Source organism: Egretta garzetta, unplaced genomic scaffold (assembly GCF_000687185.1).
Source record: "Egretta garzetta isolate BGI_Z169 unplaced genomic scaffold, ASM68718v1 scaffold617, whole genome shotgun sequence".
NCBI classification, from domain to species: domain Eukaryota; kingdom Metazoa; phylum Chordata; class Aves; order Pelecaniformes; family Ardeidae; genus Egretta; species Egretta garzetta.
The window spans coordinates 420780-435458 of record NW_009260188.1 but is presented as its reverse complement, the minus strand read 5'-3'; the positions used below and the strand labels follow the sequence as shown (position 1 = coordinate 435458).

Here is a 14679-nt window from a genome sequence, read left to right as displayed (position 1 = left end):
TAGAATGCCATATTCTTTTTACTAGGAATTTTGTGTAGAATGAACTGTCAAGTTCTATTTATGTCACTATAATAAAGCAAAGAATCCAAGCCAGATATAGCATCAAGTATTTTTATCCATTTCCATAAGACCTTTCATCCTAGAACCAGTATGAATAAAATGGAGCATACCCAAAGAATACAACATAAAGGAGATAAGAAGCAGAGTGTGTGAGAGAGCTTCTGATCTAAACATGGAAGTAAATAAAAATGCAACGGATGTAAAACTAGTAAAATAAAATGTGTCCAGGTGATGCTATGACTTACTGCTATAAAACCCGACTGATTCCAAGAATTAAAGCAGGTTTCAAAGGAAAGATCCAGGCACTCACAAAGATAACATACGGCAAACATTGATAACAGCCAATATTAAAAGTGCAAGGTTGTGAGACCGAAGCATATAATGCTAAACACGAACAGTGTTATATCCCTCTGCTCAGTCCAAACGAGGATGTCACAGGAACCCTGTCTGGCTTCATAACCTGCTCTCTGGAACCAGGGATTCTTGAAATGCAAGATGCCTTGGTTTGTGCCGTGCTTCCAACAGGAGACTGCCTAGCACACATAGACTCTGGAACTCACCTGTATCTACGTAGTGGAAAGATTTTTGTCATTTTCTCCAATTCACTTTCAAACTATGCAAACACCAGTGCAACTGAGTACCTGCTGGATCTGTGGTGGTTACATTTTGAGGAAGTTTAAAAAAAAATTTTGTTGAGATCTGTTTGAGACCAAAACTGAAATTTCAATGAAAAAATCCAGAAAACAAAGGCTCTTTCTTTGGACAGCTTTTACCGCAAGAAACCTTCACTGAAACAGGTTCTCAATCAGTCCGTTACAAGTTTTTTCCACGTGCCATCTGGTGTCAGTAACTGAATTAAAACAAAATTCTGAAGCAGACATATAATTAATTTTGTCCAGAATGGAAATTCTTATGTTCAATGTAGCAGCAGCAGTCGTCTTCACAAAGAAGAACTAAAAACAGCACTAAGTCATCTGTTTTGGAAGTTATCACATCTACAGAGTTCAGTTCTATCCCTTCCATCCCACAGAGAAGAATGAGTGTTATTTTTCTGCACATTATTTTCTTGTCCCTACATATCAATCCTTTTTCTTTAACAAACCTAGTTTCTCAACATCTTAATCTGAAAGTGTAATTTTTTTAATATCGTACTAGCAGTTGCTAATACCCTAACTGTACATCTATGGCCAAACCCTATAAGACTGATTTCTACTACTTTAAATTAGTGCTTTTTTTTCCAAACATGATGAAAAATTTGGATTAACTTAAATAAACAGCTGGACATTTAATGTGACACTTTTAGCTTTTTACTCTTGTTTTTTAATTCAAACCTGAAAAATTAGGAGCTTGTTGTTAATTGGTGCTTAAGAGTCTCTATTCAGTTCTAAGTGAATGGAGTAAATCTAGATGGTCTTGTAGGACATATGAGATATTTTAAAATGCTCATTTATTTTTAGGTATTTTGCATGTTACTGTTAAACATAATAATAAACTTAAATAAAACCCATAAATAGTATGTTTAAAAGCCAGGATTACCAAGGATGAACTTACCTTTCTCTTATAAAGTCTGCTAAGTCTTTCGTTGACAAATGTCCATGTTTCATGTTGTGATACAGGACATCAAAGCCATTGTTCCTTTCCCCCTAAAGATTAATAATAAGAAAGTAGAACTATGAAACACAGCACATTAAACCAATTAAAGAACAAACCATAGAACCTATGCATTTTAATAATCAATGAAGTTCTGTGAAGTGACTGATTTTTAATGCTTCAGCTTTTTACCAATTGTTAGTTCCCTTCAATTCCATATATGTAAAACAAACAAAAATCACCTCAGTAGCTACTACCACCCTTTGAATGACAACACCTCTATTACACATTTCTAGGCCACATTCAAAAACATTTCTGTTTTAGATTTCTACAAGTCTTGTACTCTTTCACTTCTCATCTTATTAAACACATACTTAATATTGTACTCTCCCTTCATTCTCTCATATCTTTAATTATTTTCCATGAACTAAAATTCATACTTTGGGAGCACGGGATATCCTGCCTCCCCAGTTCTTCACACTTAACGTATCTTCCTCTGCTTTTTGTAAAATTGGTTAAAAAAAAAAAAAAAATCACTAATCTCTTCCTTTTCACAGGTAACTTCCCTTCGTCTATTCTTAAGCTTAGTATTAAAACTTAAAAATTTTCTGGTGACAAAAGCATACCTCACCATTAAAACTGAGACACTGCCTTGAACACTGATTAATAAACTAAGCCAGCTTATCACCTCTGGCACTATGGTGAACTTCCCCCAGGACAGGAGCAAGCAACAATAGAAATGAAAGGAAGGCGAGGCAAGGCAAGGAATAATAGCATTGCTACTATAAAAGTTTTCCTGTCAAACTATCCATTCCCCTCCTCCCTTCAAAAAGCTTCAGATCCGTAATGCTGCTGCTACAAAAGACACAGAAGCATGCTCTCAGGAAAACTGCATGCATGTTCAGAGTGGAAGGGAAAGAAGAATGGGAAGCAGAATCCTGGACTTTTCACAATGGCACCTCTACATCTCCAGTGAGAAGGGCCTGAGGATTTGGTCACATACCCCTCTAAACATTTCCATCCTTTTTTTCTGGAAAAATTTGTTCGTACAGCCATAAGGCACACCTGTCTGGGGAAATTATACAGCTGAAAAATAAAGCTGGCAAATAAAAGTAAAGATTGGTGATCCAGATCACTATGAGGACGCAAACAGCTGCATTGCTCAGCAGATGAAGTGGAAGCAAGAAGATGGCAGGCAGGATCTGCCAGTTTAAGTAGATGGAAGCAGCCACAGGTGAACGGAAGAACTTTGCTGCAGCCACAGTAGTTGGTCCCCTCCTGTGAAATGTTAACTGCACTAGATAATTTATCAGTCTTACCAATAATGTAGCGAGTTGCTTTAAAGGATACCATGTATAGATATATACATTTACAAGTAACAGATGACTTGAAGGCAATTTGATTACTAGACAGGATTATTTGCTTTACTTCTTCCAAGCATTGGGGAAAACAAAACCAAGCAACTAAAAGAAAAAACACACCTATACAACCACAGTTCCTAAAGTTGCACTAAGTTGTAACCTGAAAAAGTTCATCAAAATGCTGATCAGTTTAGTGTAAGTGCAGTTACAAAAAGGTCTGTAAAAAGTACAAGCAGAACTAAATTGGATACGTGAAAATACAGCAAACTCTAAAAGGACTATCTACAGAGCAAGGCTTTTATAAGTTTGAAAAATAAAAGAAGGATAAGAACACTAATCAGTAGAAAATGTAATATTTTTTTTAAAGTTGTCTTACTCTTTCAAGTACCAGTTCAAATAGTTCCACTCCTCTTTCACTCCTATCTAACTATTTTTCCTTGTAGTTTGAAGCCCACAATAATTTTGATTACTGGTGCACTAATAAGTAGCTTATTAACTTTCTTAATATACTCAATATAAACCCTGAATGTCACTGCATTACATAAACACCAGAATATAATTAAGATCCCACCAACATTTCAGTTAGAATACAAAATAAAATTCTTATTTAACTACTCCAAAGTTGTTAGTGTTCCCAAATTTGGAGATAAACATTTAACAACTAAGCGTTAGGCATTTCTTCCAGAAAAGCTAATAGAATTCTCCGTTATGAAATGTTCTTTCCCTCTGCCTTAAGGTATTTCTTCTAGCTAAACAAACACAATGATCAAAATGTGCTGAACATCAACTGCCTCTGAACTTTTAAAAGCAACTTTTCACAATGGGAGCTTTAATGGGGACTTTTCTACACTGGAGCTCCATACATTTCCTGCCTCTTAAGAAATACAGGAAGGGTAGCATAGCCATGACCCAGCCTCTGGCTGCAGCCTTCCTGAGGGCTGATAATCTATCAGAAATGTAACTCTGCAAACCTCTAGAGAACGGAATGAGCCAGAGCAATGAATTCCCATCATCACCTCGTTCCCTCATTGCAACTGAAGGTTACTGCAAAGGAACTTGTTTTTCTGCTTAAATGAAGTTTTCTAATCGTCCCACTCTTGTTCCTGACTTCACACTGAATGGCAGAAAGCACAACAGAGAAACAGAACAGATACTTTCCTCAATTAAAAAAAGTCTTCTGAAAGCCACATCTTTTATATATTATCAACAGTTATCAGAGGCTAAGAGGCTATGTGAAACATATATTAAGGTTTAAACAAAGCAGGAAGACCAAAGCAGACTCCCAGATTTGAGGGCCTATGTGCTTTAAGTTTGGCACAACTAAAAGACATGTTTTCACTTCTGAATATAGTGCCAAGTATAGCCTATTTTACCAATACCAGGCTCTACCTATAAGGATATATATTTAGTCTTCAAAACTGTTCAGTAATATATATCATCAAGAGTTCTGATGATTAATCTGATGATAATTCTATAAATTATGTTCTCTTCTACTCATGTTTGAACACATGTCAAATTAAGTATAGTATCTCAGTGCAGAAAACAGACATTTTACTGCTTAGGAAAAGCTATATGGCCTGTCCACAAGTCCCTAATTCAGCAGTTATTCTGATAAAGAGTAGCTCAAATAATTCATCAGAGTTAAGGCTCAGTATTTAGGATTAAGACAGAGATGTAAGCTGTGGCTAAGAGGAAAAGTAGTTCAATTTACAAAGTATGTATACTCTTATATGTGCATACACCATCAACAGTTTGTGTTTTGGTGGTTTTTCCTCAACACTGCCCCTCCTCACACACACTATATAAAATTCTGTACATGGAAATTGTATGTATAGCCAATTTTTCTTCATTAGGTGTTTTTACCTGTTCCCTCCTGGTGGCAACAGTAATAGCTGGGATCACTAAAAGCCCAGTACCAGCTTACTGAAAAATAAATAAATGCAGCATATAGCTGAGGGAACTGATGAGACCTTCCACTCTGTTTCAGAAGCAATTACCATCCACTGCTATGACTGACAGACAGTGAAGTCAGATGCAGATTCTTCTAGAAGTTGCATCTTGGAGAAAGAGGAACCGCTGTTGTCGCTTATAACATTGGGTTCTACGCAACAGACTTCCAAACCAGTTCGAAATACTTTTCTGTATGTCATTTCACAGGTAAAACACCATCTGCTGAGGATGATCCCATCACTACTCAACAGAAAACAACTGTAAAACTGTGTACGAGAAAAAAAAAAAAGTGGTCCCCTCTCCACATAGGTTCCATTTAATTATATTGAAGTTCATTAGCAGTTTTCTCCCTCTTCCCTAGAGCTAACAAAACTTTCTTCAGAAGCTGGTGTTCTTACTGAGTTTTCCCCTTTTACACTGCCATAAGGGAGCTTTTTTGTGGATATAGTATAGGTATCTCCTGACAGCAAGCCATAAGAGGAAACGACTTCAAATACAAGCAAACAGTTCAGTTAAATAAGCCTACAGTGAGGCATTACTGACCAACTTTGCATACAAAATAAATTAAGTCACAGAAAGTGAGGGCAGACAGTCTTTCCATTTCCCTTCATCAAGAACTAACTGCAATGATTTTCTCATGGAAATGAAAGTAATCCTGTCAGCAAATGTGAAGTCAGAATTCAGCATTTCCATGACTTGTACATAACAGGAAACAGATTACAGGAACTCTGTTTTACTGAACTACTTAATAGACTTTGAAAATTTTTAAGAATAAGTTTGTTTGTTGCATATAAAGATGTTTCTGAATTTAAAAACTACATTTGGTAAAGTAGCCAGAAACTACTGGGCAATCTGCAGCAACACTTATTTCCTAGATTTCTAATAAAATTGTATGAGTGCAAGCTCTGTCTATTTTGGACTAAAACTGTTCAACATTGATGTCCATTAGTGTAAAAAGTTAATACTCTCTATTACCCTACTTGAATTCAAATTGGCCAGAGATGTCAAAGGCTACAAGAAAGGGTTCTTCAGGTACATAAACAACAAACAGAAACAGAAGGAAAATACTGGCCCACTATTAAACAGAAGTGAATTAGTCACCAACAATGCTGAAAAGGCAGAGGTTCTCAACACTTTCTTCACCTCTTTTTACCAGTCACTGTTGGGCACCAGGACTTGGGAACAAAAATATAGGTCGATGCAAACACAGACCCACCATCAGTGAAGGAAGAATTGGTATGTAAACCATTTGCCTTCTCTGCCTCAGTCTTCAATAGTAAGAACATTTGTTCTCAGGGTACCCAGCCCCCTTGAGCTGGAAGACAGGGACTGGGAACAGAATGAAGTCCCCACAATCCAAGGGGAAATGGCTAGTGACCTGTTACACATCCAAGTCTAGGGGGCCAGATAGGATCCACGCAAGGGTACTGAGGGAGATGGCAAAAGGGCTCATCAAGCCACTTTCCATCATTTATCAGCAGTCCCTGCTACACCGGGGAGGTCCCAGTTGACTGGAGGTTAGCAAATGTGATGCCTGTCTAGAATCCAGGGAACTACAGGCCTGTCAGTCTGACTTCAGTACTGGGGAAGGTTATGGAGCAGATCATCTTGAGTGCCATCACACAGCACAAGAGGAAACCACCTCAAGTTGCACCAGGCGAGGTTTAGATTGCGTATTAGGAAAAATTTCTTCACTGAGAGGGTTGTCAAGCATTGGAACAGGCTGCCCAGGGAAGTGGTGGAGTCCCCATGCCTGGAGGCATTTAAAAGACCTGCAGATGTGGTGCTTAGGTGCTTAGTTTAGTGGTGGACTCAGCAGTGTTAGGCTAACAGTTGGACTCAATGATCTTAAAGGCCTTTTCCAACCTAAATGATTCTATGATTCTATTACAGGATTATGACCCCTACAAATCAACAGGCCCTGACATCATCCACCTGTGGGTGTTAGGAGAACTGGCTGATGTAGCTGCAAGGCTGCTCTTCATACTCTCTGAAAAGTTGTGGAGATTGGGGGATCTCTGAGAAGACAGGAAGTAAGTTAATGTTACCCGCATCCACCAGAAGGGCTTAAAGGAGGATCCAAGATTTACAGAATCATAGAATTGTTTCGGTTGGAAAAGACCTTAAGATCATCGAGTTTTCAATTCTTGGTGAATTAAGGAAGGGGGTCAGCAAAACCACTAGCATGAACTTCCGGAGGGCAGACTTTGGTCAGTTCAGGACACTGGCAGTCCTGAAGGGCAGAGAGGTCCAGGAAGGCTGGGCATTCTTCAAGAAGGAAGTTTTAAAAGCTCAGGAGTAGGCTGTCCTCATGTGCTGTAAGAGGAATTGGCGGCGAAGATGACCAGCCTAGCTGAATAGGGAGCTTTTGCTGGGACTCAGGAAGAAAAGGAGAGTTTACCAGTTTTGGAAGAAGGGGCAGGCAACTCAAGAAGAGTACAGAGATCCTGTTAGGTCATGCAGAGAGAAAATTAGAAAGGCAAAAGCCCAGCTAGAACTCAACCTGGCCACTGTTGTAAGAGATCACAAAAAATGGTTTTACAAATACATTAACAACAAAGAGAGTACCAGGGAGAACCTCCATCCTCTATTGGATGGGATGGGGAACATTGCCACCAAGGATAAGGAAAAGGCTAAGATACTTAATGCCTTCTTTGCCTCAGTCTTTAGCAGTCCAACCAGTTATCCCCAGGGTACTCAGCCCCCATGAGCTGGAAGACAGGGAAGGAGAGTGGAATAAACCCCTCTATAATGCAGGAGGAAGCAGTTTTTGACCTGCTGCACCACTTGGACACCCACAAGTCTACGAGGCTGGATGGGATCCACCTGAGAGTATTGAAGGAGCTGGCAGAGGAGCTTGCCAAGCCACTCTCCATCATTTTTCAGCAGTCCTGGTTAGTAGGGAAGGTCCCAGATCACTGGAGACTTGCCACTGTGATGCCCAGGACAGGAAGGGCTGGAAGGAGGATCCAGGGAACTACAGGCCTGTCAGCCTGACCTTGGTACCAGGGAAGGTTATGGAGAGGTTCATCCTGAGCGCACTCACCACGCATGTGCAGGACAACCAGGGGATCGGGCCCAGCCAGCATCGATTCATGAAAGGCAGGTCCTGCCTGACCAACCTGACTTCCTTCTATGACCAGGTGACCCGCTTAGTGGATGAGGGAAAGGCTGTGGATGTTGTCTACCTGGACTTTAGCAAAGCCTTTGACACTCTCTCCCACAGCACTCTATAGACCTATCAGTCTCACTTCAGTCCCTGGGAAAATTATGGAACAAATCCTCCTGGGGGCTATCACAAGTCAAATGAAGCATGTTATTGGGAAAAGCCAGTATGGATTCACCAAGGACAAACTGTGCTTGACAAACCCGATCGCCTTCCACAACAAAGTAACCTGCTCGGTCGATGTGGGGCAAGCAGTGGACATCATCTACCTGGATTTCTCCAAGGCTTTCGATACAGTTTGTCACAGCCTCCTTCTACAGAAACTGATGTATTACAGTTTAGACAAGTGGTCTGTGTGGTGGGTGGGGAATGGGCTGTCAGGCTGCACCCAGAGGGTGCTGGTAAATAGCTCTTTTCAAACGGGCAATCTCTCACAAGTGGAGTCTCCCAGGGATCGATATTGGGCCCAACACTGTTTAATATCTTCAGAAGTGATCTGGATGATGGGATCAAGCGTACCCTGATGAAGTTTGCCAATGACACCAAACTCTCTGTGGAAAGGGACATGGGGGTCCTGGTGGACAGGAAGCTCAATATGAATGAACAATATGATGCTGCGGCAGAGAAAGCCAACAGGATGCTGGGCTGCAGCAACAGGGGCATCACCAGCAGAGATAAAGAAGTCATTATCCCACTGAGCACTTGTCAGGCCACCCCCGGAATACTGTGTTCAGTTTTGGTCCTCACTATGCAAAAAAGATGTGGACAGGCTGGAGGGGGTCCAGAGAAGGGCCACAAAGATGATCAAAGGATTAGGCAGCCTGCCATATGAGGAAAGGCTGAAAGAACTGCGTTTGTTCAGTCTTGAGAAAAAAAAGGTTTAGGCGAGACCTTATCGCCATGTTCCAGTATTTAAAGGGTGGCTACAAAGAAGATGGAGACTCCCTTTTTACAAGGAGTCACATGGAAAAGACAGGAGTTATGGATACAAGTTACTCTTGGGGAGATTCCAGTGGGACACAAGAGGAAATTTTTCACAATGAGAACACTCAGCCATTGGAATAATCTCCCCAGGGAAGTGGTGGATTCCCCAACATTGGACACTTTCAAAATTTGGCTGGACAGGGTGCTGGGCCATCTTGTCTAGACCATGCGTTTGCCAAGAAAGGTTGGACCTGATGATCCTTGAGATCCCTTCCAACCTGGTATTCTATGATAACAGAACTGTCTTTTTACCCAGTATGAACAAATCTTTCTCAATTATTAAGGTGATTCTAAAGTTCCCATGACTGGTCAGATACGCACTACTTGTTTAATGAGTGTGAGAAGCAAGAGAAGGACAGCTGCAAATACTGTTTTCATGGCAAAATTAAGCATGTGAAACAATAAAAGACCCATTCAGTTCTTAAACAGATTTTGATTTTGGTTAAACTTTAGAAGCTTGATGAGAGAAGTCCAGACAAAGTTTGACGTTTTCTGACTAAGTTCAGCAAGTAAATAAGCATTCGACAACAAGTAAATTACTGTCATAGAATCATAGAATCGTTTAGGTTGTCATTTCAAACTATCCTTTTAGAACATGCATTAGCAGTGGTTAAGCATGCACAGTCATTCCTTCAACCCTTTAAGCATGACCACATCACATTACAAAGAAGAAATGGAACAGACCGAGAAAACTGTACTTTTGATTATAAATAATTTAAGCCATAACCTGCCTAATCCTCTTTTTAATATAATGTGCCTAATCCTACCAAACCCACAACTTATTCTCCAGGAAACAGGGAGACAAATATTCAAACTGCAACATTTGGAAGTGGTACTCCAACTTAATTGTAGGATTTCTTTATAACCACAACAAAGTTTATGTCCCTAATTTACTTCAAATCGTCATAAAATGAAAACTGGCTAATCTCCAAATTAAGTTTCCAAATCTTTGTTAAACCTTACAACTGCCTTTGGCAAACATGATCTATCAATGAAATATGACCAACATTCCCCCACCTTGTTAGCTAAATGCTAAATAGGAAAAGCCTAGAAAAGAATGAATGAGGAAAATAGAATCGCTTCAGTTTTGAGGGTGAGAACAGAAAAAATTTTATCCTTTGCCTCTTGTTTTGGCCAGGTCCAGAGAAGCTGTCCTACAGCTAGTTTTACACTTAAATTACTGCTCATGCCCCTCTGCCAGATATGAGTATGGAAAAACCACACCCCTGATCAACAGATTATGCATGCAAGAATCCTAATGCAGATAAATCATAATGGCATCAAAGCCTTTTTGGTAAAAAAAAATTTGTAACAAGAAAATTCCAGAGTTGCACCTATATGCCAAGTAATAACCGTAGACAGTCCACTAATGGGAGCTGGGGGGAGCACAACTCCCTCATAAAGGTGAAATTCGGTATTTTCTGAAAGTAGGTACAACTGTTCCACAACTGCAAGATTTGATTTATACAGCTTAAAAGAGACTCTATTTTAACAATTAATGTACAAATTTTAGTGCAACAGAACAATAGAGACTGGGTGTTCATACCCGTAATTCTAAAATGAAAGTTCCAATATTAACCAAACCCAATCTTTTTCCGCGAACTTAGAGAGATGTATACTATTCATTATGGTTTGTCCATTTGTACTGTTGACTTCTTTTCATTCACTCATAATGGAATAACACTTTACATAAATTAAGCAATAGAAATTCTCCTAACTCCAGCGATATGCAAACTCATTTTAGATACTCTGAAAAATATCATTGTTATTTTCTTTAAACTGCAGTTTCAAATAAGTAACATGTGTTTCATCCTTTCCACCTAAGTAATTATTTAACTTAATGGACTCTATACACATGAAAATACTCCTGTGATTAATATTATAGTATTACATTTTTGAAAGCTAGCTATCAGTAAATTTCAATTTCTGAGCATCTGAAAGAGCTACAGAAAATTGAGAGCATCAAAACATGGAAAAAAGCAGTCACCTGATGTTTACACAGGCAATGTATCATCTTCAGTTCTGAAACTTTTGAGATGTGTGAACACAAAATCAACCTGGCAATTTGACTTTCTTCCAGCTTCAGTAAATTAAATAAAGATCAGCTCGAGAGAAGCTCTATGTGTATGAGGAAGGACAGATATTTTCCTCCATATCTAGATAATTAAAAATATTTTTTGAACAAAAAGATGGAAAGTTGTCAACTCATGCTAGGTGTACATACGCAGAGGGAGGAGACTAAGCAAATATTGCACAACAGCTCTCCTGAAACTGAGCACGCAACTGTATGCCAAGCAGAAGAGTAGCACTGCGTAAACACATGAATGGAACTCCAGATGGAAGCATGACAAGTCTCAGTGTCACTCGTATCGCATAAGTGCGTAAGACAATACGTCTTACACTTACTAGAGCAAGCCTCTTCACAAAGCTAAGATTATTAACCCTGGATACCGGCAGCCCTTATATGTTACAAAAGCTCTTGAAAAGAAAGGAATCCTCCTCACAGCCATTCTCAAAAGCTGCTGGTACCATAAGCAATTAAAAAGATACAATAAAAGGAATTAATCAAAGCTTACTGAAACACACATTTTTATATCCCAGAACTTCCAGAGGTACCAAGCACATCAAAAAGAGACCAGTTTCAGCCATACATAGAACTTCCAACAGTTTAATCAAATTAATTTAAAACGATTAGTAAATAAACACTGACTGGCTTAGAAGTGGCTTATTTTTCTGATTTGACAGAGTTTAATACACTCAAAATGAACAAAAGTATCACCTGCTTCAGTCAGTTTAAATATAATGTCAAAGCTTATGCAACACTTCCACAGTGCTAAGAAAACAGTAAGTCAGTGATAACTAACACGTTTTATTCTACTGTACCACTATGACCATACTCAAAGTGACAAAATGTAGCTATGTATAATGGAAATAACTTATGAAAGTGTTCCCTTTAAAATTACATCATTGTTTTGATGTAGCACATACATAGCAGCAAGCACCCAATGTTTTATGACAACATCCTAATTAGGAGGTGGGAATGTTTGGCCACATGAGTGGAATGCCTGAAACTCAGTCATAAGAATCAAAGCCATTTATAGCCTGAACTACTAGTTCATAATTTCTGATACCACAAAAAAGTAACTGTATCCTTCTGACTCTGAAAACTGCTGCTCTATTAGCAGACACCTACATTTTTTCAAGTGATAGTAAATTTTTTCACGACAGTCAAATTTACACATCCTGAAAATAGTCTTGTTTATCTCTCAATGACCTCTTAGAAGCAGTCAACAGATGGCAGGTCCATAAAACATCCATTTTTCTTACATTCTCTAAATAGAAAAAAATGCAACTACTCAAACACTTTTAAAAGCAGCACACGATGAAAGTCTCATGATAAGCTTCAAGACTATTACAGTAAAAAACCCAAGATCTGGTTTGTTTACATGAGCACTTTTAGTAAGTTCTCAGAAGACAGTAGCCTAAACAGTGCATAAGAAATTGATACACATTGGCATGTATGTCACTCCCCTTTTCTGGAGAAAGCAGTTAAGTCCCTCAGGTTTCTGATGTCTCTTCATATCAGTTACAGCAAATTACCAAATCAGGAGAGAGCATCCTACAGCTCAAGATCCAGAATTCCATTTCCAATGCACAATTTCAGTTGCGAATTGATAACAGCATGTACATCAAATAATTAAATATTATGTGCTGGATTCATTTTCACATCAGTGTTTAGAAAGTACAGTTATCCCATTCCATAAGTGACCGAAACATTTTGCTTGGCGTTACCTGGAAGTGCAAGGCAAAAGCAAGAAACAGAAGACAATCCTTCTAAAGTTCTACACAATACCACCTTTCTCTCTTCTTATGGATTTTTCTTCATTGTTTTTAGTCAGTCTGCATTCAGTGCATTTTAACAATGATCTTCTATTATCCATCTTAACTTCCTCACCACATTTCAAAGCATATATAGGTTGTACCCCAAGTCTTCCATAGCACTGCAGTAACACTTCTGAACAATAATCTATTCCAAAAAGTTAGTAGAAATGGAGAAGCCTAATGTTTCAAAATGCACAAACCTAAAACGTATGCTTGGTTCTGATGATATATAGAATCTCAGGACTTTCTGACTTTAAAAATCCATCATATTTAGACACTACAGTTAATCTTGAAAGATATTTACCTGCAACAGCAAAGAAGGAGCAATCGCCATTCCTTTTTATTTTACTTTTACACAACATAAAACCCTGTCCATGGTATTACAAAGGTTTCTCAGTCAAGTTTTGCAAGTTTAAGATCCTGTCTAACGTCTTTGTTGCCACTGCGATACGAAGAAGAATACAGTTGTCCTACTTTGTGTCATTTTTGGAGACAGGAGAAAAACTTGCACCAACAGAAGAAAACCCCCTTCTCCTGGCACTCATTGCTGACCCACACTAGGAGTTTTGCCAACAGAGCTATAAGGCAGGAACTTCGTAGAGCAGAGAGAGAATGGGAAGTTTGGGTAGGTGTCTGCTAGCTCATACTTGCTGGTAGCATTTGTGAAGACACAGACAGGGAAACAGAACGTATGGGAACGGCCCACTGTCTTCACTGATTTAACAAAATTACTGACCTACTAACAAAATAAAATGCAATTGATCAGACAAACAGTTAAATGAACACACCATAGAACATCTATTTCACATAGTTAAATAGAAAAGTGCTTGATTTCAGTTGAGATAGCTGAATAAAAACCAACTATTTTGATCTTAGGAGGAGACTAACTTTTCCAATGAAAATGTGACTTTTTGTACTAATTTACATGTTATTTTTACAAAAGATAAAAAAAGTCCACATTAGTTTAGTACTGATCTCCCACACCGAGGCTTCGAATTAAGCAGATTTGTATGCCAAGAGAGCAAATCTAATATCTTGTTTCATTAGATTTTAATATTCTCTTGAAAGCAAAACTTAAAGGAGTCAAAATTAAACACAATGCTGCAAGCAAAACATGAAACCTGGCTCGAGCTACGCCTTATAAATAGTACGTCGTACCTGTGAAATTAGCTTTCCCTAAACATTAAGGACAACTGTTGCTTACACAGAAAAAGCAGACACCTAAAAGATACGGTTTTTTTTGTTTCAGTCTCAACGAATAACCATTTGTGTGTTTCCTCTATGAGGTGGTAGAGATCCACATTAACAATTAAACACGCAGCAAAGAAGTCACAACATTGCAAACAGCCCGATGATCACCAGAACACCTACTTCAACGTTTCAGAGCAGCCACGGTCACAATGAAAACAAGTTTCGTTTCACGTGAGGCTCAACCGTATCCCAAACCCGTATTTTTTTTCTCCAAGCCACTTAAAAACACGTGTATCTGCGCAGAGACGACCGATGCACTGGGTTTACTGAAGCAGACTGGGAAGCCTGTTGTTTCTCCAGCCGGCTGCTGCTGGGGCTGTGCCTCCTGACATGCAGGCAGGCACAAGTTATCGCCACAAAAGCACAGCGCTCCGAGGGGCGCAGCTTTGCGTTTGCGTGATACAACTGTTAAGTTGGTACGGCCGCTGCTGTTCC

General features: G+C 39.1%; 1 protein-coding gene across 4 annotated transcripts in view; it reads right to left on the bottom strand.

Annotated features, from left to right (window-relative positions):
- Window positions 1-14673, bottom strand: part of FCHO2 (FCH and mu domain containing endocytic adaptor 2) — a 97038-nt gene extending 82365 nt beyond the window's left edge. For 3 of the 4 annotated variants that reach the window (XM_009642179.2, XM_035897517.1, XM_035897518.1), the window contains exon 1: window positions 1612-1703. In XM_009642179.2, coding sequence (XP_009640474.1) covers window positions 1612-1664 — 53 coding nt within the window. In that variant the 5' untranslated portion in view covers window positions 1665-1703. Of the gene's footprint in view, window positions 1-1611; window positions 1704-14364 lie in introns of those variants that run through there. The other variant, XM_035897519.1, reaches the window with a different exon arrangement.
- Window positions 14674-14679: the final 6 nt, after the last annotated feature.